Genomic DNA, 24,224 nt, shown 5'->3' on the forward strand with positions numbered 1-24,224 from the left:
AGAGCCTTTTGTGTCCTTCCTTCTGGGCTCCTTTATTTCTTCTGATGAATTTCCCTGCGTTCATTTTGTTAAGTAATCTCTACACCCAACATGGAGCTCGAACTCACAACCCGGAGATCTAGAAGGGAGCAGCGGAGAAGCAAGCTCAACCACTTCAGCCAGCTTGATGCTCCTCCCCCATTCTTTCGGTTACTATCCTAGCTGTCAAAACCCATCCATCCTGTGTTCAGTTCTCTTAACGCTCTGCTCCTTGGTTTTTGTTTTTTGGGTTTTTTTTGTTTGTTTGTTTGTTTTCTGCTCCTTGTTTTTTGATGGCTCATGCACTGGGGACTCCCTCCTGGGTAACTCAGTGCCTTAACTCCACGGAGCATAGTTTAGAACTAGAGGGCCAGAACTTTAGCCCCCAGCCTCATTCTCATCAGAGCACCTCTCTTGCCATCTGTCTTATGTGTCAGCTAAACTTTTATTTGAGGAATAAAATAAGGAAACTTATTTTCTTAAAAAAGATCTTCAGGAGTGATGCTACTGGGGAAGACTTTAGTCCACCAGAGCAGGTGAATGAGAGAGGTAGGTTGTTTTTTTTTTTAAGTTTATTTATTTATTTTGAGACAGAGAGAGAGAAAGAGAGTGCACTCAGAAGAGGCAGAGAAAGCGGGAGAGAGAGAGAATCTCAAGCAGGCTCCACTGTCAGCCCAGAGCCCCACGGCATGGCACTCAGTCTCACCAACCATGCGATCATGACCTGAGCCAAAATCAAAGTTGGATGCTTAACTGACCCAACCAGCCAGACGCCCCTTGGGGAGAGGTGTTTTGGGCTGTTTGCTCCCCAGCTGAGCTAAGAGGCTTGGGATGGAGGTATGGGCAAGGAGAGACTATCTGGGGTGGAGGGAGAAGGATGGTGGTCTTTGGAGCCAGTGCACTGACTTCCAGCACCAGAAATGGTGTGGGCAACCCTGCCTGGGCAAAGGCAGGTAATTGTACCCCCCCATCCGGTGCCACTCAATGTGATTGTAAGAATCTAATGGGATAATAGTTGTCCGTGCCTGCAAGACTGTAAAATGAGATGCACCTGTTAAAGTCATGGGAGAGGAATGAGGGGCTTCCATGGTAGGACAGGCTCTCTCATGCCTCGCCTGCCTGGATTGCTCCTTCTGCCTAGCTTTCTTCAAGGTCCTGAGGATGTCTGCATTCCATCATTTTGTACCTACTATGTATGTGCCATGCACCAGGCAGTATGCTCACACACAGGTGGGAAATTCTGGCCTTAGGATTCAACTGTCCTCTGGGAAAGTGTCTCCCAGCCTCTACCTTATCTTAAGTTATCCTATATACACCAAGGGCTGGGAGACTTTGCAAGGCCACAGTGCAGGGCGGTCCTGCCATCTTGCCCAAGGGCTTGTCTGAGGGATGTTTTTGGGAGACTCATTTCCTTCAAGGCTGGGCTTGTGGTTCATATTTGTAAAACAGGTGGGGAGTTAGGTAAGGAACTCACAGCAAGGTTTGGTCTGGGCTCCATCCTCCCACCACAGCACAGGGATCCTGCACCTGACCCACGAGGCCTGCTCAATGGTTTGGGATGTAGGCAGAGAACTGGCCTCCAGGAGGGCCTCCCCACCGGCCATCCAGTTGCCAGAGGCCAGCTGAGGTTACTGGGCTGCTGGTCACTTGTTCCCTCCCAAGACAGAGACCTGCCCGTGATGGGGATTTTATCACAATCCAAAGTTTCTCCTCATCTGCCTTTGTCTGGGGGCAGGCTTAACTCGCCATGGGCTTTGGCAGGTGCCCAGGTGTGAGAAGAGGCCTCTTCCCGCTTTGTGACTCTTGGCAACCATGGAACTATTCACATTTCTGACTGCAAAGCCCTCTGGTACCCTGGCTTTCTCTGCTCACCACCCTGCCCTGCCTGGGCCACATGGGACTGGATGTTGATGGGGAGGGTTCTCCTCACTCTCCCCCTCGATGGCACTGCTCTTGGGCACATGTCAACCACTCTCCTGCCTGTCACACCTTTCAGGGCCAGGGGAGCTCTGTGGTATCATAATCAGCCACCTGGATCTGGCTCTACCCTTAGGGGTCTGGCTTCTTCCCTTAACCCCTTGCCTCCACACTCAGGGCCTCCCAAATATCTCTGGGCTCCTGGAGTCCCCTCTTTCTTAGGGACATCAAAACTTCTGCTTCCTTCCTCTTCTTCCCTCTCGAGCAGGGAACCCTTGTATGTGAAAATTCCCTGTGTTCTTTCTATGTCCCATCGTCTCAGGGTGTGGGCTCTTGAAGCTAAGGCCCTCTCTGTTTTCTGAGGAGCCTCTCTTCCCTGAGATGCTGAATACAGAATTCAGAATCTCTCTCTGAGGGGCCAAGGGAACACAGGAACTATCAGGGAGCAAAACCTTTCCATTAAGCATTTCAGGGGGGGCCTTGCCATCTCCTAGAACCCCGTAGCAAACTCAGAACCAGACTCTTTCTCAAGCAAGAATCATCTTTATTGCAGCTGAGATTTTCCATTGTGACAGCAGCCATTCTTGTACTCTCAAGGGTCCGGAGCACTTGTGGCTGAGGAGAGGGACTGGCCCTCGGTAAGAACCGGCTATTCGTCTGGAACAGTCAGCAGCACATAACCCTGTGGGTAGAAGCAGGGAGGGGTATCCTACCTGTCCTCACTGCCCGGCTCTCCCTGAGGTGGCTCAAGCTATCTTGGGAGGGGTTCTGTGTATCCTAAGGACACAACTTTCCCTGTTGGCAAGAAGGCAGAGTCAGGGACAGACTGGACAAGGGGTTAGAGCAGAGGGGACGAACGGTCTTGGGAATGTTTGTGAAGGAAGGAACAGATAGATCACTCTTTGGAGCTCTTCTGAAAACCTATGTATCAAGATGCCTCTAATGTTTCTGATGCATTGGGGTTCATCCTGCTGGGTTGCCCTGAGGTGGGTCTCTCATCCAGCTAGAGCCCTCCACCTGCTCCCACCCACTATGCCCAACCCATGCTGCTGGAATCCATCTGCTCCTGGATCTGTTTTTCCACGAGAAGGGGAGCTCCTGAAGGTTTCAGGGACGGGGTATGACTCATAGCTTTGTCTTGGCATCATCCAGCACATGGCCAGGCACAGAGCAGCCGGTGATATATATTAATGGAGTGAATTAGTGATAGCGAATGAATGAGGGAGCGGTCAGGGCAGCTATGTAAGGATGTGCAGATTGTGCACTGTCCCACTCCAGGTGCTGTCGTTCATATAAGCTACTGTATGAGTGGTGCATCTTGGAGTTGTGTAATATGTAACTGGCACAAGAGTGCAAGGCAGCCTGGAAGTGAATCGACAAGTTAACCCATGAGCCCACCTGCTGCCCCGACCCCCACCTTGTCTCCATAGGTCTGGTTATGTGAGAGCTGCTGGGCTGTGCTTGCACTTTGCCATTTTTGGCATTCAGAACTATAGAGGGGCCCCTGCTGTCCTGGCCCTCCTTGCCCAGAGTTGTGGCATCATTTCTGGAGCAGCTCCAGCCCCTGGATTACCTGAAGTAGGTCTTCCAGCCTCGACCTAGGGTCATCCTGGGCTCACCCTTCCTACCAGGGCCACCCTGGCTTGGGTGGGGTCTAGGGGAGGGGTGTGAGGATGGAATGGGGGAGTAGCACAGGCCAGGGGCTGGGGTTTTAGGAGACAAACTGCTGCTGTCTCCTCCTACCCTCCTGCACAGTAACATCTGGTTCTTGAAAGCAGATTTCTAGTGTCTCCTGAATGTCAGGACCGGGAATTAGGCGTCCTGGGTCCAGAACTGGGCATAAGTTGAGGGTCCTGAAGCTCAAACTTTATGTCTGGGGTGGTGGGTCACGCTCTGTCAACGGTCAGAGTAGGGCTGGGTGAAATCAGTGATCCTAGTAGTTCTCGTGTTTCTGAAGGGAACCTTGATTTCCAGAGCCTATCTTTATCTCCATTTGACAGACAGAGACAGCAGGCTGAGAGAGGGCCAGTGGCTTGCCTGACGCCACATGGCCAGCAGGTTCCATGTGGTTCTCTCTCTGCTTTGCCCCTAGAGCCCCTTCCTGCACTGCTATTTAAGAGTGGGAATCTTGTTAAGGTGGGAAACAAAGAAATGAAGGGCATCTCTGAGCTCTACCCCTTCCCACCAACCCCATCTGCCTCTTCTCAGGTTCACCTTCCAGAGGGAAGGGGCGAGTGCCAAGGAGGCAGGGTGACCCCTGGGGCAGACTCAGAGCTGGCAACCCCCCTCGGCAGCACGTCCGTGGTTCCTCTGCTGGTTTTCTCAGCCCTCTGGTCTGTGGCCCCATCTTACCTCCCTGGCATTTAGCCAGCCTCGTGCCGGCCCAGGTTCCCACCCTCTGGCAGTTCACAGAGAGCAGGTGCCAGAGGCAACAGCCCTTTTCTGGGGGTTAGGCCGCCTGAGCTCTAGGGTGGTAGGTGGTCCTGGCTAAGGGTAAAGGCTTTGAAATCAGATAAACCCTGGTTGGAACCCTGGCTCTCCTGCCCTAGGCAAGTTTCTTTGCCTTTCTGAGCTTTAGTTCCCTCTCTTGTCAAATGGGAGAAATCATAGCATCGACTTCATGGAACTAATTGTGAAGACCACCTATGTGAGGCATTGAAGCTCTCAGGATGCCTAGGGCTTGGCTCCCTGAGGGATTCATGGAACCCCTTGGGGCTTCAGTTTCCTCATCTGTATATGGGGCATCACATCCAGGATGGCTATGAGAGGGTGAGATAAGGGAGGTAGAAGGCTTGCCTCATTGAGTGCCTCTTCTGCCTGAGCCTCAGCTTCTGCCCCTGTAGGATGGGGACGAAGCACCTGTAGGGCTCCAAGACCCTTCTAGCTCTGACCTTCCCCGGCTGTCTCAGGAAGCTCTTTTTCTCAGCATTTACCTTGGAGGGCTCCACTTGGGCCTGGTCGAAGGAGATGCCCTTGACGTTGGGCAGCGGGAGGTCTTGTTCTCTGAGCAGCTCTGTGAGAGGTATGGGTAGGGGAGCTCAGTGCCCTGGCAAGCAGAGGTGTCTGTGGGTGCAGGGCAAGGGCGGGGAGGGCCCGTGCCAGCTGACCCCTGGCTGCTCCACTGTTCAGAACAGGAAAAGGACTTGGCGTATCCCCTTTCTCCTCTCCTTCCTCAGGGGACATCATCCTCTCTCAGGCAACCCCACTCTAGAAAACCGGGTCCCTAAACAGCTTTTCTACCCATTCATTAAAAATCTATCTTGAGGGGCGCCTGGGTGGCGCAGTCGGTTAAGCGTCCGACTTCAGCCAGGTCACGATCTCGCGGTCCGTGAGTTCGAGCCCCGCGTCGGGCTCTGGGCTGATGGCTCAGAGCCTGGAGCTGTTTCCGATTCTGTGTCTCCCTCTCTCTCTGCCCCTCCCCCGTTCATGCTCTGTCTCTCTCTGTCCCAAAAATAAATAAACGTTGAAAAAAAAAATTAAAAAAAAAATCTATCTTGAGAGAATTTCTTCTAGAATATATTCAGGAACTATGAACACATTCTTATGAAGATAGGCTTCTTAGCAGCATTTTAAGGAATGTGCGGTTTGTTGAAGGCATCTTAGGAACGTCTTAGTGAATTTCATTCTTGTTTAATTGAGGAACATTGCTGAAACAATGTTTGTCCTCCTAAAAATGCTAAAATGTTGGCAGAAACAGAAAATGTCTCAGAAAAAGGTTAGAAACAAGTCAGTATAAACTGAAAAATCAACCTTAAAACACTAGGGATTTGGTTGTATGATAAGAAAATATCCATGAAATATATCAAAGAAAATATTCATGAATATACTCATTTATTAAATATATGAAAGATAGTCCTTAGAGTAAGTTTTTGGTAAGTTGGTAAATGGTAAAGTTGGAGAATTTTGCAAATTGAGTTTCAAAGAACTAACCATTTGGCCTGTTGAGTTTCTGAGTTTCTGACTTGAGAGCCTGGCGTGGGCCCCTCCTTCCCCCTCCTTTGCACTGACCAACCCTTATCTCCTCTCAGCCCCCCATCATCACTCTGGGGCCCTTGCTGGCTCAATGTGTATTCCAGCCCAGTTAGGTGGGGAGCAGGATGGAGGAAGAGAGACAGGTGCCTCTGGTGTCCTTTCTGTTCCCTGATCTGCAGATGCCTTCTCATCAGCCTCCCAGCTCCCAGCCTCTGGATGCCTCCTCATTTCAATCCTGTCTGTGTTGGGACCAGATGATCCTGACTGCGGCACAGGGTTTTGTGAATCTTTCCTCTGCCAATTCTCTTATCCTCAGGCTGCTTCTTGCAGCCAGTTTTCCCGTATTTCCTGAGTGGGTTTGGCCCTGCTCCTTTTTGCCTTGTGGGGGAGGTTTGGACAGGACCCCAGTGTGAATGGCACCCTGGCATTGTGCAACACACAAGGCCTGGATGTTCAGACTCTGCAAGACTATGTAGGCTTCTTGAACCAGACTTAGCTCCTGGGTCATCTTGATGCTCGCCATAGGTCTCTTTGGTCCAGGACGAAGATACACTTACTGAATAAACTGCCGGTGGTAGGCACTGGCTAGGTGAGGTTGCATCCTTGCCCACCTGGACCCTTTTTCTGCCTGCCTTGCCGGGCCTTTCATCACCGCTGTTCCTCACCTCTAATAGGTCTCCCTTCTTGAGCACAGATTTACTCACTTTATGCCCAGAACTTTCCCTGGCTATCACAGGTCACAGAATGATGTGAAACCCTTCAGCCCAGCCAGCATTTGAGCTCCTCTAGCCTCGCCCTCTAGCCTCACTCTGGAGTCCTGACATAACTCCTCAAGTTGGAGCATAGAGAGAAGCCCCTGGAAAGGAGATGAAATGCCAGAGTTCTGGGCTCAGCTCTGCCAGAGACTTGCTGTGTGACCTTGGGAAAGTCATTTTACTCTACTGAACCCAAATGCAAAAAAGGAGGCTGAGCCGGGTGATTTCTCAGAAGTGCGTAAGGTCCGAACTGGTTACCTTGCATGTACTAGCAGGGTCCACGCAAGGTACACTAGCTGGCAGAGAATGGGGGGGAGCACACCCGGGCCCTTTCCAACACCCCCATTGGCCACATTCCAAATTTCAGTCTCTACCCTGCCTCCATCTGCCTTGCCCAAGCACAGTTCTTAGCCAACCCCAGGGGACAAGGCAGAAGCCAGCTGTCTGCACAGAGTTCTAGACACAGGTGATGCAGCTCCAGGCCGCATGGTGTATGGGCATGAGAAGAAAACCAGTGGGGCTCACCGTTGTGATGGGGCAAAAATACCCTGTTCAGAAGCTCTAAGAGAAAGGCCTCCATACGTTTTTCCTACAACAGATGAAAACGAAACAGGAAGGTCACTTCGGCTGGGCTGGCAGATTCTGACCATGGGAATGGGGCGCCTCCAGTGTACAGGTGCCCACAAGAGATCAGGAGTAGTCCAGGGGACTCCATTTTTAAAGGGGACTGGGGCCAGGTGACCAGATAGTGAAGGGCCTAGGGAAAGTTGAGGGGCCTGAAAAAGAGTTACCCTCACCCTAGGTCACTGGGACTGTCTTCATATCTCTGCAAGGTAGCCCAGGGGAAGAGGAAATAGGTTGAGCCAGAGGAAACCCACAGGTACCAACTTTGGGTCCATCCAAAGAGGAGCTCTCCAATGCTGAGACCTGTCTGGTGATGGGGCAGGAATTGTCTCACTGAGATAGCAAACCTCCTGTTACTAGGGATGTTCATGCAGTTCAAGAGGTTGATCAAAGCTGCTCCAACCCATTTGGAGAGATTGGAAAAGGACTCCCTTTCTTTAAGACTCTTTCCCCATGTATTGGGACACTGTTACAAACATATTCATAATTATCTATGATGTGGGTGGCTTGTACACTGCACAACCTGTGCAACCATACACAGCAGCCCTGGTCTGGATAACTGCCCTCTGATGATGTCACAGAAGGGATCCCTGACCTGGGAAGATGATCTTCAGGACCCTTCAAGGCTGGGATTCTATGCAAGTAAGGCCAGAGCAAAGCCTAATATAGCAGGGCTAATCATTCTGAAGTGTTTCCCGACACATGTTCAGCCCTTTCATTTTGTTGTTTTTCCATCTTGCAGCCTTCCCCCATTAAGGGCTGGCCCATGAGGTTCACAGTCTTGTGGAAGTGAAGGATGGTGGATCCAGTGCCCCAAGGCTAGGGAGGGCCCAGACACGTCACACTATAGCAGAAACCCCTCACTGCTACATGGGGACCCAGGTGGCACAGGTGGCTCAGGACGCTATGCTGGGAATCCCAGGGGAGTAGAAACCCAGAGAGGAGACACACAGCCATGTTGGGGGTGCAAACGGAATGTTCTCCCAAAGGAGGCTGTTTTCAACCTATAGAGGAGGAGGTGCCCTTAAAAATCTGGGCATCATCCTGGATACCTCTCTCATTCCTTTCCCACATCTACTCCAGCAGGAAGTCCTATCAGGAATATGTCCTGCACCCGGCCAGTCCCCTGACTGCCACCTGCCTCATCAAGCCTCTGCATTGTTCTACCAGCCTGCTCAATGGCCTACCTGCCTTCACTCCAGGCCCCTCCAGACTGCTCCTTCTGTGTTACATCAGCTTTTTTCTCACTCTGGAAGAGCCAGCTTCCCACTAGGAGGCTCTACTCACTCTACAACCTCCCCTCGATCCCTCTGATCCAGCTACCCTGGCCCCCTCGTTGTTCCCTGAACCGTGGGCACACCCCTCTCTGCCTTGGGGCCTTGGGGTCCCTCTTTCCCATGTCCCCACAGCGCTCTCCCTCACCTCCTCCAGTCTTTTCTCAAACACTTACCTTCTCAGTGAGGCCTTCCCCAACCTTCCTTTTTGGTTTTACCTTCACCTGCACTCCTGATGCACAGCCCCTCTTCCTACTTTTTCTTTTCCACAGTATGATCACTTGCGTACATACTCTACAGTTTTACTGTGCTCATTGCTTCTTATCTGACCTCACCCTGCTAGAATGTACGTTCCATGAGGGCAGGGTCCTTTGCTTTGTTCACTGACATATCCCAAGTACCTAAGTCAAGTCTGGGCACATCATAGGTGCTCAGTAGGTGTTTGTTAAGTGTTTGAAAGAATGAAGTGGACAAGTTTAAGTTCTGGGGGCTCCCCTGACCCCAGGGGGTGTGGGGACTCCAGGGCAAGATGAGATCAGTGATGGAAAGTGAGTGAGGCTTTCAACTTCCTACATCAGTGACTCAGGGCCTTTTTCTGGGCCTGCTGATGGGTCCTTCAGGACCATGGAGAGGCCAAAGTTTAGGAGAGACTCACCTGCTTTGCAAGGCCGGCGGGATAAGGGCCCAGGGTGACTGTGGTGCTACCAGAGAAAAGAGATCACCCTTTCAGATCACGGCAGCTGCTTGGGGGTGCAGTGGTCAGTGAGCTCCAGTTACAACACCCCCTCCCTCCTTTCCTCCCTCCCTCTTATGCACTACTCCGTGTGCTGACAGCAGGCATGGAAACGCACCCCTTGACCACCCCCCCCACCCCCGCCTACTTCTCTGTCAGTCATTCTTATTTCTTCTGAACATGCAAAACCAAAAAAACATTACCTGCTTGGAGTGAACTGGAGTTTTAATTCCTGATTTCTCGAGGAAAACACAGCCTTTGAAAGGAGATTCTATGGGAGTTGAAATTAGGTCAGAAGAGGAGAGGAAATTATGTTCCAGCCAGAGGGATACCCTTCACCCCAACTCCCGTGAATGCTTGTCCAGGGCTGGCCCCTCTCACCGGTCCTTTCCCTGCTGCCCCAGATGCTGGTCATGTGTGTTCAGACCATGTGTGTGGGTGGTGCTGTGGGAGAGGGCACTCATGGTGTCAGGTCTTCCTGGAGGCCAGGGGAGGCTGGGGCTGGGCACAACGCAGGGAGGCTCAGCCCAGGGAAGGAAAGCCTTTTGCAATGAGTCACTTGGCCATTGAATCACTGTTGCTGGAAGCCAGAGGACTCCTTGGTTTTGAGGGGGTTGTCTATTGGCCTTCATAAGTCACACAGTCACCTTGTAGACCGGAAATAGTTCTTCTCACTACCAGTCAGAGATGACAAATTTCTTGACCACAGAGTCATGCCAACTAAGATTCTAGGATCCTGTGTGTGTACTGGATGCTGCTGGGCTTGCCTATTGGGGGGGGGGTGTCCCCCACCCCCCATATATCTGAGGTACGTTCCCAATTTTAAGGTCTGTGGAATGGGAAATAGAAATCCCAAGGGGGCTCAGAGGAGAGAAGTTGAAACTTTGGGGGAAGCTGTGTTTCCCCAGAAATAGAGTAGACAATACAGATATGTTTAGCCTCTTATGAACTGTTTTTCTGATCTTTCTCCTGGTTTTGCAGACAAGGGCTTTCGAGGCAGCCATGTCCAGGGAAGGCAGAAGACTTAACAACTACCTACAAGGCACTGAGCAGAAGGTATTGGAGGCAAAACCCTTTAGTTGTTGAGGAGGTCTTTGGGGAGCACTGGAAGCCACACAGGGGAGCAAGTGTTAATTGTAATGTTTTGACAACAGGTGCATCTATTTGGGTGTGGACCGATCGAATATTAGCAGGCGACACAATGGTGAGTTTTGCAGCTGCCTCAGTCACCTGGTCCCAGAGGGGCCCCCAAGTGGACCCAGGCCCCCTGAGGAACAAATAATTTCAAGGCTTACTCACCCAGGAAAGTGAGACAGAGGAGGTGTTGCTGGTCCCCAGCAGGACCAGCGAGCCCGGCTGGGTGACGGTGGCTGTGTGGCCGTCAATGTGGACGGTGGGAGGGTCGGGGGTACTGATGGTCAGTCTCACACTTCCTCCGGACTGCTTGGAAGTCTGAATGAGGTTAAAGCAGAAAAGGTGCAGGCAGGTACAGAGAATGGAGTTCCTTAGTTCCCGACTTGGAAGAATGGGAACAAGATCGTCTTAGGAGCCAGGGTGTCTGAAGTTTCATTCTAGCTCTGCAGCAACTTGCTGCATGACCTTGACCTTGGGAAGTTTACTTAACCTCCTTGAGCTCCTTTAAGGTGAGATTACATCCTCTGCTTCCTGGGCGTGCATGGCAGGTAAGAACATAAATGTTGGAGCAAGAATCCCAGCTCCACTGCTTGTAAGCTGTGTGGCCTGAGACAAGTCTCTTAATCTCTCTGTTTTCCTAGTTGGTAAATGAGAATAATCATTCCTACTCTACAAGGTTGTTGTGGGGATTAGATGAATTCATTTATGTGGAGTACTTAGAATAGAGCCCAGCACCTAGTAATGCTGTTGTTTTCTATTACTGTTTGTTCATCCGATGCCATGTTCTAAGAGCCTTTGGAGAAAGGACACTGAGCATGGATTTTGGAGTCCAGGACTGGCTTCAAATCCTGTTTCTGCCACTGACTGAGTGATATGAGCTTGAGCAACTGGATTCACCTTTCTGTGCCTCAGTTTGCTCACATAGGAAAATGGGCTGAAGTGCGGGGTATCTGAGGATTATGTTGACGCAGGTGGAGGAGCCTGGCACATAGTCACTGCTCGCTGTTGTCTCCGTGTGCACATCTGGCTGCCTTAGCAGGGGCAGGGGCCCGTTCAGTAGTGAGTCATAACGTCAGCCTCCTGGCCATGGGCACCTGGGTGGGGCGATGAGCTAAGTGCCTTACTTGAACCAACCCCCCCAACCCTCACAGCACCAGTGGAATAGGTGCAGTGGTTTTGGAGTCCACAGTAGGAAACTCTGGCCAGATGGAACATGCTTACGTGGCCCAATCCTGCCCCCATCCCAGACTCTTTCCTGAGATCCTGGCCCTGGTGCGGGAGGGGAAGCTGGTGACACACCCACCTTGGGCTCCCGCTCCAGCTCTCTCAGTGACAACAGTGCAATGAGGTCGGCAGCCTGGAAAAAGGGCAAACCGCGTGTTGGCCTTTAGAATCCCGTAGCTCTGTTCTGAGCAGTTTCAGGGGTGTCATTGGGGTTCAGTGAGGTGTAATTGCTTCCAGCTGAATGCACTACCTGCACGTAGTCGACGTCGACATCGGAGGAGACTTCCACCTGGTTTCTCACCATGATTTATCCGGAAAGGTTAACTTTATTGTTTCAGTGATTTTCCCTTTCTATGTTTTACTGTGAAAATTTCCGCACATGCAGCAGAGTTGAAAGAATTTCAACATTTGTATACTTATCACCTAGATTCTTCAGTTAACATTTTCCTATACCTGCTTCATTATATTTCTATCCATCTAGCCATACTCCATTGGTTCCTGAAAATCATAAATCATGATGGAAAGCAGTACAAAAACGTATAAAGGGTACAAGTCTACACCAACACCTCTTCCCCTTTTCCTCCAAATCCTATTTTCAGGGGTAACCACTGTTGGCATTTGGGAGTACATCCTGTTTTCTACACACATATAAACATGCATAGTAGAGGATATTCTCACCATGCAGTCCTGCACCTTACTTTTTTTTCTCTCAGTATCAGTACATATAGAACCAACCCCATTCTTTTTTTCCCCCTGAATTCTTTACTTGTATTTTTATTTTTATTTTATTTTTTAATTTACATCTAAGTTAGTTAGCATATAGTGCAATAATGATTTCAGGAATAGAATAGTGATTCATCCCCTACGTATAACACCCAAGGCTCATCCCAACAAGTGTCTTCCTTAATGCCCCTTGCCCATTTAGCCCATCCTGCCCCACAACCTCCAGAAACCCTCAGTTTGTTCTCTATATTTAAGAGTCTCTTATGTTTTGTCTCCCCTCCTGTTTTTATATTATTTTTGCTTCCTTTCCCTTGTGTTCATCTGTTTTGTATCTTAAATTCCACATATGAGTGAAGTCATAGGATATTTGTCTTTTTCTGACTAATTTCGCTTAGCATGATACCTCTGGTTCTATCCACGTAGTTGCAAATGGAAAGATTTCATCCTTTTTGATTGCCGAGTAATACTCCATTGTATATATATACCACATCTTCTTTAACCATTCATCTGTCGATGGACACTTGGGCCCTTTCCATACTTTGGCTATTGTCAACAGCACTGCTATAAACATTGGGGTGCATGTGCCCCTTCGAAGCGGCACACTGTATTCTTTGGATAAATACCTAGTAGTGCAATTGCTGGGTCATAGGGTAGTTCTATTTTTAATTTTTTGAGGAACCTCCATACTGTTTCCCAGAGTGGCTGCCTCAGTTTGCATTCCACCAACGCCATTCTTTTTGACAGCTGCATAGTATTCCACCCTGCATGACCATAACCAGACTCCTTTTTACCAATTTGTCATTGATGAACACCTAGGTTAACTTTATTTTTTGCCCTATCCCAAGTGAAGCTACAAAGGGCACCCTTGCATATGTATCTTTGCCCACTGGGGTAAGAATTCCTGCGGGCATGGAATTACAATGCTCACCTACAATTGTCTCAGTGCTCACTTACAACTGTCTCCCCAGCGTGGGGACACCTGGCTCTACTCCTGATCCCACTGCTGGGTCATCTTGGGCAAGTCTCTTTCCCTATCTGGGCCCTGGTTTCCTCATGTAAAAAAATGGAGCAGTAGCATTAGATCTCTTCTAGACACAGATCTTAGGGTTTTGTGTTTCAGTGTTTATGGAGCACCCACTGCATGCTGTAGACATGTTCACCATCTGTAGTCCGTGTCCTCGAATGGGGGAGGCAGTGCACACACAAAGTTAAATAAATAAACACATGTGTGTGTATTTGTCAACATATGACTTTGCATATGTAACTTTACTCATACACATGCCCAGTGTGATCAGCGTTTTGAAGGGAAAAGCACAGAAAGAGAAGGGAAGTGGGGCGAGGAGGGGGAAGGCCTATTCTGCATATTTATTTAAAAAAATTTTTTTTTCAACGTTTATTTATTTTTGGGACAGAGAGAGACAGAGCATGAATGGGGGAGGGGCAGAGAGAGAGGGAGACACAGAATCGGAAATAGGCTCCAGGCTCTGAGCCATCAGCCCAGAGCCCGACGCGGGGCTCGAACTCACGGACCGCGAGATCGTGACCTGGCTGAAGTCGGACGCTTAACTGACTGCGCCACCCAGGCGCCCCTATTCTGCATATTTAGATGTGGTGGTCAAGGAGGGGCTCTCTGAGGAGATGGCATTTGCATTGAGGCCAACAGTGGAAGGAAGAATGTTCCAGGCAGCGAGCCCAGCAGGTGCAAAGGCCCTGAGGTGGGTACCAGCTCAGCCAGTGTGGTTGGAGTGGAGTAGGTAAGGGGACAGAGCTGGAGAAATGGGCAGGGGGTTGCAGAGAAGCGACTGGATGTTATTCAGAGTGTGCTGAGTTGCTGCTCGGGGCTTTTAAGCAGTGATGTATCTGGATTTCCCCCTCATTGGTCTCCTCATTGACCCTGGCCATTTGCTCTTATTGCAGATCTCTATGTGTATGCCTCCTTGTCACCATTCGGGCCACCTCCTCATAGATGTCTTTACTGACTAGAGTATCCAGGGTAGCCCTGTCATTTCCACTAGTCGCTTGTTGACCCAGTGCTCTTATTATAAACAAGATAAATTATTTTATTTATCTGACTGTTTTCTTGTTCAGTTTCTATTCTCCCACTTGACTTTGAACTTTATAAGGCCAGGGAAGCTGGGTGCACAGGGCCTAGCACATAGTAGGCCTTCAAGAGCGATTTGTGGCATGAGTGAATGGATAAGTGTTATGAAGAGAGGAGGAATAAAGGGACCTGGGTGTTCAAGGAAGTCTTCCTAGAGGAGGGGATTTCCATGCTGGGTTCTGAGGGCTGAAGAGGAGTTCTCCAGGGAGGTCCAGAGAAAGGAAGTGACTTACCTAGGTCCCCCAGAAAGGCGCTTCTGCCAGCTGGATCTTGGTTTCTTCATGTGAAAAGCAAAGCAATAAAGTTATATACTCCCCTTTCTTGAGCACTCACTTTGGAGTCCTGGGGGTCCACGTGGATCTCCTTGCTGGTGTAGAGGCAGGACAGGATGTCATTGTAGACTTCTAGCCCAAAAGCGAGGTCTGCCATGCTGCCTTGGGCTAATTTTGGAAGGGGTTGGGGGGTCAGGTGGTCAGGCCTTCGGGGTCTCTGGCCTGGGCTGCAGGGCGTCACAAGCTTCAGAAAAAGGAGGGAGGAAGGAGAAATTCAGTGCGAACAGCTTCTCTGACCAACAACCGATTATAGCTGTAACCGATACCACAGGCTCACTATGTGCTAGGCAGTGCTGAACACTTACGTGCACAATCTCATTTCGACCTTACAGTGGTGCCGTGAGATGGGAACTATTACTGTCCCTATTAGACAGGTGGGGAAACTGAAGCCCAGAGGGGTGAAATGACTTACTCAATGTCCTACAGACGGTAGGTAGAGCTACATTTTGAACACACGAGCTCCTATTTTTCGCTTCTCCCTCTTCTGACCCCATTCCCTTCTCTGTGCCTTTGTTAACAGCACCTTCTTCCTATCCACTCAAATCCTTCCTGTCCACCTGACCTACCTCTGACAGGCCCTTCTCTGGGCCTCGGTTTCCCCATCTGAGGGATCTCTTCCAGCTGGGTGTTGCATATAATTCTGCACCCACGAACTGCCCCACTTACCCTTTTGTTGGAGTCTCATCCCCGCTCACAGCACCTGTAGCCTCATGGCCTCTCTTGCTCTCCAGGGTTCAAGTGGGCCTCAGCACAAGCTCCCGAGGGCAGGGGTCCACCAGCTCTCCCCTTCTTTGTCCCTCCTTCCCTCTCCTTCTCCTCTTTTGCCTACCACCCTTACCTGTGGCCTCTGTGTATGCCTCCCATCCAGAGAAGGCCATCTCACTTTCCTCTTTGCCCATCCTCCCCTAGGCCAGTGGGTGTCCCGGGAGGGTCTGCCCTAGCCAGGGTGCTGGCTCACCTGGACTTTCATCAGGATGGCCTGCTCCGTGAACTCCGTGGTGGTGACATAGTACTGGAAGTCTTCTGGGCTTGAGATGGTCGGGGCTGCAATGGGAAAATGAAAGTAGGACCCCGCTTGCCCTGCGGGAGGGTGAAACGGTGTGGAGAGGCAGTGAAGCAGGCAGAAATTGAACTTCTCTGCTCAGCTTTAAGTTCTTGTGGGCTAGGCCTGTGCCTCTTGTAACAATGAACATTTATTGAGTGGTAACTTTGTGCCGGGTTATATGTATTATTGCAGCAGTCCACTCTGTGGGTCTAGGATTAGTCCCACTTTACAGGTTGGGAAACTGAGGCTCTGGGGGAAAATGACTTGCCCAGGTCATGAGGCACAGTGCCCTTTTTCTCCCTCACTGAAAAGTAGGCTCCCTGCAGCTAGGCTTTGTTTGGTTTCCTGTCCTGTTCTCAGAGCCCAGAACGGTTCCTGGCACACAGTTAGGGGGATGGAAGTTAAGCCGCTTTCTCGGCCACTCTACGTACGCAGAGTGAGGTGTAGCAGGTCTTCCAGCAGTGAGTTGAGCAGGGTCGTGGCCAGGGGGCACACCTGCAGGGAAGGCACGATGGGGTCCTTGTCAAGTTGAGAGGCTCTCTCTTGGGGTCACACCCCTCTCCCAGGAGGCAGACGAGGGCGAACAACTTACTATCTTCTGTAGGAGGAAGGGCAGTGCCTTATCTAGGGTACTCGTCACCAACTCCAGAGCTCCGTTCGCCAGGAGCGGGTCCATTCTAGTGGTGGGGGAGAGCAGGTGGGATCTGAGACACCATGGAAGGGGAGACTGAGGCCAGAGGCGGGAATCCAGGGCAGGGCCGATGGGCTTGTGTAACATGGAGTGTAACATAGAGTGGCTGCCTCCTTCCCCACTTGGTGTCTCTCTTCTCCTTCTCCAACCCCACCCTTTCTTTTTCTGTTTTATCCCTCTCTTGCCTTCTTGTTTTCTCTCTCCATGACTTCCTCGTCTTTACTTTTTCCTTATTGTCCCTCTCTGCCTCTGTCTCTTCATTTCCTCTCTGATAAAGGTCTCTGGGATTTTTGAGGAGGGAGAGTCATGGAAAACTTCCTGGAGGAGGTGGTTTTGTGCTAAGGTTACCTCAGCACATAGATCAGCTCATGTTTTCCTCACCCCCACCCCCTGCTGGCTGGATTCTGTGGACAATTTCATTTTACTGGTGAGGAAACAGGCTCTAAAAGTCATATAGCTTGTTCAGGGTCCCCGAGTTAGGAAGCAGCCAAGCTGAGGTTTGACCTGGTTGGATGCCCACTCTCAGCCATGACATTCAGTGTGGAGAGAGGAAATGCTGATGGATGGTGTGTGCAGCTCGGAGTCTTGCAGATGACCCTGTTCCTGATGCCCTTGGTCACCCAGAGAACTAGGCTGGGGAAAAGCAGCCCCCACAGGGAGTCTGCATGAAAGGCGGGAAGTCCTGGCACTCCCTCCTGGCCAGTGGTAGTGCAGGTGTGGGCAGGTACTCACTGCTCCAGAACCTTGATGCTGAGGTATCCTGGTGGGGTGTGGCACTCCTCGAAGGCCACCTTGGTCTCGTTCCCCATCTGTTCCAGCCGTATCCCAATGCGGATGTTCTTGATGACTTTGAGCCGCAGTATCCTGTAGGGGCAGCAGGTCTAGGCAGGTGCCAAGCCACCACCTGACATGGAGGCCAGAAGTCACAGGCTGGTGGCCTGCTGCTGCCTGCGGGGCTCAAATGAAAAACTAGGAGACGTCATTAAACATATGGATCTCTCACTTCGGAAAACCTGAAAGATTCGAAAACACCAGCCAGCAGGACAATCACCTGGGGCTGAAGGTGACCTTGACATGGGCCACAGGTGCTCCAAGTGCTACAGTCCCCACGAGGCCAAGAGTTAGGTTGTGTTTTTACTGCACATCACTATAAGGGCGATGATACGTTTATTGTATAGGAGAGAAATATTTCTCTGTGCCCACTTCTCTACCAAAGAAACATTCCTCTGTGCTCACTTCTCTATTAAAAAGGGAAGGTAGACCAAGAAGGCCATATTTTAAAGAAAACCAACAGTGGACATATTCCTAAAGGGCTTTTAAGAATATTTGTTTTGGGGATCCTGGGTGGCTGAGTCAGCTGAGCATCTGATTCTAGATTTTGGCTCAGGTCATGATCCCAGGGTTGTGGGATCGAGCCCCATGTCTGGCTCTGCCCTGACAGTGTGGAGACTGCTTGGGATTCTCTCTCTCTCTCTCTCTCTCTCTCTCTCTTTTTCTCTCTCTCTTACTCTGCCCCTCTCCCTCTCTCCTGTGCTCTCTCTCTCTCTGGAAAAAAAAAAGGAATATTTGTTTCACGTGCAGATACCACCCGTAGCACTCCCTCTGTTGCCCACGGTTTGCAACCCCAGGTCGGCATGATCACCCACACCTTAGTGAGATATCCAAGCTCTCAGGTCGGCAGTGAACTCTCACAACAGCCAAGGGTAGGAGCATACTTGATCATACCCGTCTTGTAGATGAGGAAACTGAGGCCCAGGGAACAGATGCCCTTGCTCAAGTTGCTTAGATGGTGAGTAGGAGTGGAGTGCAGTTATGCCATACTCTGGAGGTGAGGGTGGCGGGGCTTGAATCAGACCCTCCTCAGATCATGCTGTCAACGCATCTGCATTTTACTCAGATGGGACACATATTCCCTGACTTGGCAGTCCAAGGGTTTTATTTCGGTCTCTGCTTCTGACTCACTGTGTTATCCTGGGTCGGTCCCTCTGCCACTCTGTGCCTCAGTTTCCCCATCAGTGAAAATGGCTTTGAAACAAGCCCGAGTGGAAAGGATTATTATGAGGCTTATGGCGGCAGAGGCAGGAGGCCTTTGCTAGCCCTGCATGGCTGCCTCTTGAGTCATAGCAATGAGGGGTTGGCCTGCCTGGCACTGAGGGGGGTGGGGAGGAAGTGCCCGGTGTACTTACTGCTGGAGCGAGAGGTACAGTTTGGTTCGCAACGTGACCTGCAGCAGGCTGTCGCTCAGGATTTGCAGGGTGATCTCTGGTCCTACGGCATCTTCTATGACCAACCTGTGAGAGGTTTGGGGGGTGTTGGTATGGTCTGCTAAGGCCGCCGTGGTTCTGTAGAGTGTGTGTATCTGGGTTGGCTGGAATAGGGATGGACCCCAGGAGGAGCAGGAGCAGGTTTGGGACACCCCTGTCCCTGATCCCAGTCCAGCTGGAGAACAATGGGGCTGTAGTTCCAGCCTCCACGTCTTGAAGACCTGGTTGAGTCTCTTCCCTTCTGTGGGCCTCAGTATCACCCTCTACAAAATGGGGAGAATGCAGTGGAGGGGCTGTCTATGTGCAGTGAGGCTGCCTGAGTTCAAGTATAAGCATTCTGCAAAAGGGAAGCAAGCAGGCAAGACTCAGAAAGCAAGATGGCAGGTGATCTCGCCACCATCCACTGAGGGACCATCTGCCCTGCTGAGCATTCAGGAGGGAGGACATGAGCCTTCTTCTCCCCTCAGTGACATCAGGTCCCAGCGTCTCCCTGAGCTGAGAAGGGCCCAGAGTACTTTTTAAACATCAGATACAAGTTAGTGACTCATCTGGTGCCCACTGGAATTGTCAGCAAACCACCCAGACTGGGAGAGAGGCGTAGAAAAGAGATCCTCATGGCCCTTAGAAGGAAGCAGCTGTGTCCACACCTTCAGTTTGGACTTCCAGCCTCCAGGACTGTGACACAACAAATTCCTGTTGTTTAAGCCACAGCTCGTGGTCCTTTGTTACAGCAGTCCTAACAAACCATACAATCAGAAAACCTTGATTTTGATTAAAACCCTCTTGATTTTTAAATATTGGCAATTCATTACAACATTTTTAACTTTTTAAAGTTAAGATATTAAAAAAAAAACACCATGCAAATTTGCCGTACCCAGGTGTAGGCTGAATGTGGGGGTCTGGAGGGCTGCTAGGTGGAGATCCTTGATTTAGACCCTGCTTTGGACGATTCTACGTAGCTTGGAGAGATTTAGAACAATAAAGGTGCACTTGCTGTGCATTTTCCAGGCTATAGGGAGCCTCTGGGCCTCCCACCTGCCCAGTCCTCTTCTTGATACAGGAGAACATTATGTCTCAGGGGTGGAGGCTGAAGGGGGAAGAAAGGCCAGAGGCAGCTTCTGCGGACTCACCCGCCCACCTGGAGCAGCTTCTCCAGCAGTGGGAGGCGCTTCCCCGAGAGCAGGTCCCCGACCAGTGACAGATCAAGCCCACTGCTCTTCTTGGAGAGGCCTTCTCTTACAAAGGGCAGGTGGTCCAGGATGGTGACGCCTTCACCTGCAGCCCCCATCACAGGAATCCCAGCCACGCGGTCCAAGATGTGGTGCTCCGAGAACAGGTCTGAAATGTCTGAGGAGACAAGCCCCTTCTCAAGATGGGGCTCACCCATCATTCAGTAATTCAGCAAATGCCCACCAGCATCTGCTCAGAGCCAGTGATTCAATGGTCATTTAGCTCTTCCCCACTTGCACTCTGTCAGTCTGTCTCTCTCAAAATAAATAAGCATTAAAAAAATTTATAAAAAAGGGGTGCCTGGGTGGCTCGGTCTGTTGAGCGTCCGACTCCGGCTCAGGTCATGATCTCACAGTGGGTGAGTTCGAGCCCCACATCCGGCTCTGTGCTGATGGCTCAGAGCCTGGAGGCTGCTTTGGATTCTGCGGCTCCCTCTCGCTGTCCCTTCCCCACTCGCACTCTGTCGGTCTGTCTCTCTCTCTCAAAATAAATAAGCGTTAAAAAAAAATTGAGATGGTCATTTAGCAGCAAGTGCTTACTTTTTTTTTTTTTTTTTAGAATTTTTTATTTTTAAGTAACCACTACACCCAGCGTGGGGCTTGATCTCACAACCCTGAGATCAAGAGTCGCACACTCCACCAACTGAGCCAGCCAGGTGCCCCTAGCAGCAAGTACTTATTAAGTGTGCACTCTCTCTGGGTTCAGGGAACAGGAGCAGTGTGCATTCTAGTATACATTCTAGTGGGACAGATAGACAACAGCCAAATACTCAGATAAGCAAACAAGGCAATTTTTGAAAGTAAGTGCTACAAAGAAAAAAAAAAAAACAACGGAGTAGAGTTGGAGCATGACTGGGGTGAATGAAGGTCTATTTTAGACAGAGTGGTCAAGGAAAGCCTCCTTGAGGAGGAGGCATTTGAGCTGAGACCTGAACGAAGTGAAGGAATCCATTATTGCAAGGTCTAGGAGGAGAGCAATGTAGGCTGAGGGAACAGCTTGTACAAAGGCCCTGAGGTGGTAAGGAGTCTAGTGAATTTATGAAACCAAAAGATGGGTGAGGATAGACGGCGGTAAGTAGGGGGGGAGGTGGATGGGCAGTAAGGAGCTCATGGTCAAGAGGGAGAGAGACAAACAGACACATAGACAGGATAAGTGTCATACATCAGGAAAATGCCATAGATGAGGTTTCACCAAAGGGTTGTGGGAGCCCAGAGGAAAGAGACTCCTTCTGCCTGGGGAAACTGGGGGTGTGGGGGCGGGATTCCCATCAGAGGGACTGTTAGAGCTTTTTTTGCCTTACAGGATGAGTCAGAATTCAGCATGTTGGGAAGGAGGGAAAGAGAATTGTAGGTAGAAGAAATAGCCCAGGAAGGGAAGGAGGCTGTGAAATTTATGGGGGTGGTCAGGACAGGTGGCAGTGGAAGAGGCTGGGGATGCAGAGTCTTGAATGCCAAGATGAGGAGCTTGGAGCTTCTCCTGAGGCATGAGAGAGCCACAGCAAGTGTTAGAGCAGGGGAAGGATGAGGTCAGGTCTGGGTGAAGGAAGGCAAATTCTGCTGCTGGCCATGGGGAGGCTAGATGGTGGTACCGCCTCCCACCCCCGCCCTTCCCTGAGCTCTTGCCTCCCAAAGCCCACCCCTTAAATTTTACCTGTTTTCAGCTGATCTTTGCTGATTCGCAGGAGGATCTGATGCCGGGCCTCCCCTTGAGCCTGGGGCAGCAGCCCCCAGCATAGCAGTGACCCCCAGAACAGCAGCATCCTCCCAGTCAGGAGCTGTGGACATAGAACTGGAGACCCCAGTGGCCACCTCCATGTCTGCACTGGGGACCCATTGTCTAGGGTCTCCCAGCCCTGTCTCCCTTGGAACCTCTCTCCAGCTTCCCTTTCCTTGTTTTTCCCCCTCGTTCTGGATCCGCTAGTCCATGAACACACCCTGCACTTCTCACCACCTCACACTAGTGCTTTTGTTTTCTTCTTCCTGGAGTGCCCTTCCCCATCGTGTGGACCCCCTTCAAATCCAGGCTCTGCTACTTCCTGACTGTGTGACCCTGAGCAACTTACTGGACCTCTCTGTGCCTCAGTGTTCTCATCTGTGGAATGGGGATAAACATAAGTTGTTGTGAGGAATACACTCAACAATATGTGCAAAGCACTTGGCAAGCAGTGTGCTCAACAGCTGTTCACGTGGCCGGGTGACATTGTGAGATGTTAGAAGATGGAGCGCTCCCTTTGAACCATGGAGATTTCTGGATCTTGAAGGGATGAGGGTCCTGCGGGAGGTCTTATACTGGCTGGGGTGGGCAGCAGGGGGAGGGGCTTGAAGCCACAGTTCCTCACCAGATAACAGGGAAATATTTCAATATTTCAACCAGTGTGTTTGTAACAGGTGAACTTCGGCCCTGCCTGGTGGCCAAAGGGCAGAGTTGGGACCCCAGAGCCCGCAGGCAGGGGGCGCTCTGGGTGGGCTATGGTGTGCCACCAGGAGATGCAGCCTCTGGAACTGCCAGGCAGGGACTGGCTGGGATGCAGACATCTCCAGTGTAGGCAGGCCCACCGAGGCGCCACCGCCACACCCTGCCATGCCGCGCCAATGAAGGAGCCCTCCAGAGGGTAGACACTGCCCCCCCTGCCAAGGCACTGAGCCTGCTCTGAAGTAGCTGAGAAAATCCTGGCGATGCCTTGAATTAGCAGCAGTCAGTTTTTGGTTGCTTGGGGGCATAGGAGCTCCAAACAACGATTACACTGAATAATAAAAAACATATCCGTTCCCTTGCGTATGCGGGTTTGGGGCTGGAAAATTTGTACTCACGGCATTAGCTATTCGTATTTTGCTTCCAGGCTGATGTGAAACCTCCCCCGCTGTTCAGCCCACCAGAGTTTAGTCAGCCTCTACGTGGGCACTTTTCTCAATCAGTTCACCCAAGTTGGGTCTCCCCTCCCTTCCTGCCCTTCACACATTACACTGTCTTCCAGCTCTCTCCAACTCTTGCCTTCAATCATCCCTACCAGCCCCAACTTCTAGTTGAGTTGTTACCAAGGGGCAGGCGCCATGCCAAGGACTTTGTAAAGAGAGCTTCATTACATCCCCGAGTCCTCACCACATGGTCTGGGATCACTGATAGCAAGTCCAATGTACAGATGACAAAACTGAGGCTCGGAGAGGAAAAATGAATCACCCCAAGGTCACACAGGTGGCAGAGCGTGGATTCGAACCACTAAGAATCTGTGCACCTCTGCATATTATTGTAGGTGCTCAAGAAACATTTGAGAAGTGCCCTCCTTGTCCTTACCTCTCCAATAACAGGACGGCCCGGAATCTCCCTGGCCTCGTCTCCAGCCTCCCAGAAAGACACAACTTTTATAACCTGAGCTCTGAAGCCCGGGTGGGTGGGGCGGGACTTGTGCCCAGAGGAGCTCTTCAGCGGAGAAAGGGGTCCTCCTGGCACCAAGTGGCAAGAGGCTACTGGCCAAAACTGATAGGACTCATCACTGAGGCCTGAAGGTGCAGGCACTGGGCCCCAGGCCAACAGACCTCAGGGGGGAAGGGGGTGGGGGCTCTGTGGTTTTGGGGGTGGGGCCTTCCCCTTCGGAGTGACATCAGAGCTGCGAGCCTGGGGCAGAGCCTTCAGCTCTCGGGAGGGGCCTGAGGAGGCTCCCAATACAGGATGCGGCAGACCCAGAACTGAGTCAGAGAGTGTGTTGGGGGTGTATGGAGGACAGCGGGGGCGTGGTAGAGCCAGCCCTTTTCCACACATGTTTTCTGTGCCATGCCTCTGTGGCCACACAGACCTGGGTTCAAATCCCCACCATCGCTGAGTAGCTGTGTAGCTGTGGGCAGGTTACTTTTTCTTTTTTTCTTGTTTTAATTTTTTCGTTTTTTCTTTTTTTAATGAAATTTATTGTCAAATTGGTTTCCATACAACACCCAGTGCTTATCCCAACAGGTGCCCTCCTCAGTGCCCATCACCTACCCTCCTCTCCCTCCCACCTCCATCAACCCTCAGTTTATTCTCAATTTTTAAGAGTCTCTTATGGTTTGGCTCCCTCCCTCTCTGTAACTTTTTCCCCCCCTTCCCCTCCCCCAAGGCCTTCTGTTAAGTTTCTCAGGATCCACATAAGAGTGAAAACATATGGTATCTGTCTTTCTCTGTGTGACTTATTTCACTTAGCATAACACTCTCCAGTT

General features: G+C 50.9%; 2 protein-coding genes across 2 annotated transcripts in view; one reads left to right on the plus strand and one right to left on the minus strand.

Moving 5' to 3' along the window:
- The window catches only part of CDK5RAP1 (CDK5 regulatory subunit associated protein 1), an 83,642-nt gene extending 73,094 nt beyond the window's left edge, over window positions 1–10,548 (plus strand). The window contains exons 15-16 of the transcript XR_006300784.1: window positions 10,275–10,349; window positions 10,448–10,548. The gene's annotated coding sequence lies outside the window, so the exon portion shown is untranslated. The remainder of the gene's footprint in view (window positions 1–10,274; window positions 10,350–10,447) is intronic.
- Window positions 1,365–22,255, minus strand: LOC122496369. The gene is made up of 15 exons (XM_043602580.1): window positions 21,688–22,255; window positions 19,938–20,154; window positions 18,730–18,834; window positions 17,276–17,407; window positions 16,445–16,529; window positions 16,284–16,347; window positions 15,766–15,851; window positions 14,809–14,991; window positions 11,731–11,784; window positions 10,593–10,745; window positions 9,497–9,564; window positions 9,216–9,261; window positions 7,188–7,251; window positions 4,869–4,948; window positions 1,365–2,617 (listed from the first exon to the last, which is right to left on the minus strand). Exons 1-15 carry the CDS (start codon window positions 21,794–21,796, stop codon window positions 2,585–2,587), a joined length of 1,479 nt encoding a protein of 492 aa, XP_043458515.1. The 5' UTR covers window positions 21,797–22,255; the 3' UTR covers window positions 1,365–2,584.
- Window positions 22,256–24,224: the final 1,969 nt, after the last annotated feature.

The sequence above is a fragment of the Prionailurus bengalensis genome, chromosome A3 (genome assembly GCF_016509475.1).
Source record: "Prionailurus bengalensis isolate Pbe53 chromosome A3, Fcat_Pben_1.1_paternal_pri, whole genome shotgun sequence".
Lineage (NCBI taxonomy): Eukaryota > Metazoa > Chordata > Mammalia > Carnivora > Felidae > Prionailurus > Prionailurus bengalensis.

What these genes read in the sequence shown, in the direction of transcription:
- LOC122496369 (XM_043602580.1), bottom strand. Translation starts at nt 21,796, where the DNA reads ATGCTGCTGTTCTGGGGGTCACTGCTATGCTGGGGGCTGCTGCCCCAG. An exon ending in AAGCTGCTCCAGGTGGGCGG is followed by an intron (nt 18,835 to 19,937) that starts GTGAGTCCGCAG and finishes AACCTCTCACAG; the next exon opens with GTTGGTCATAGAAGATGCCG. An exon ending in CTGTACCTCTCGCTCCAGCA is followed by an intron (nt 17,408 to 18,729) that starts GTAAGTACACCG and finishes CTGCCCCTACAG; the next exon opens with GATACTGCGGCTCAAAGTCA.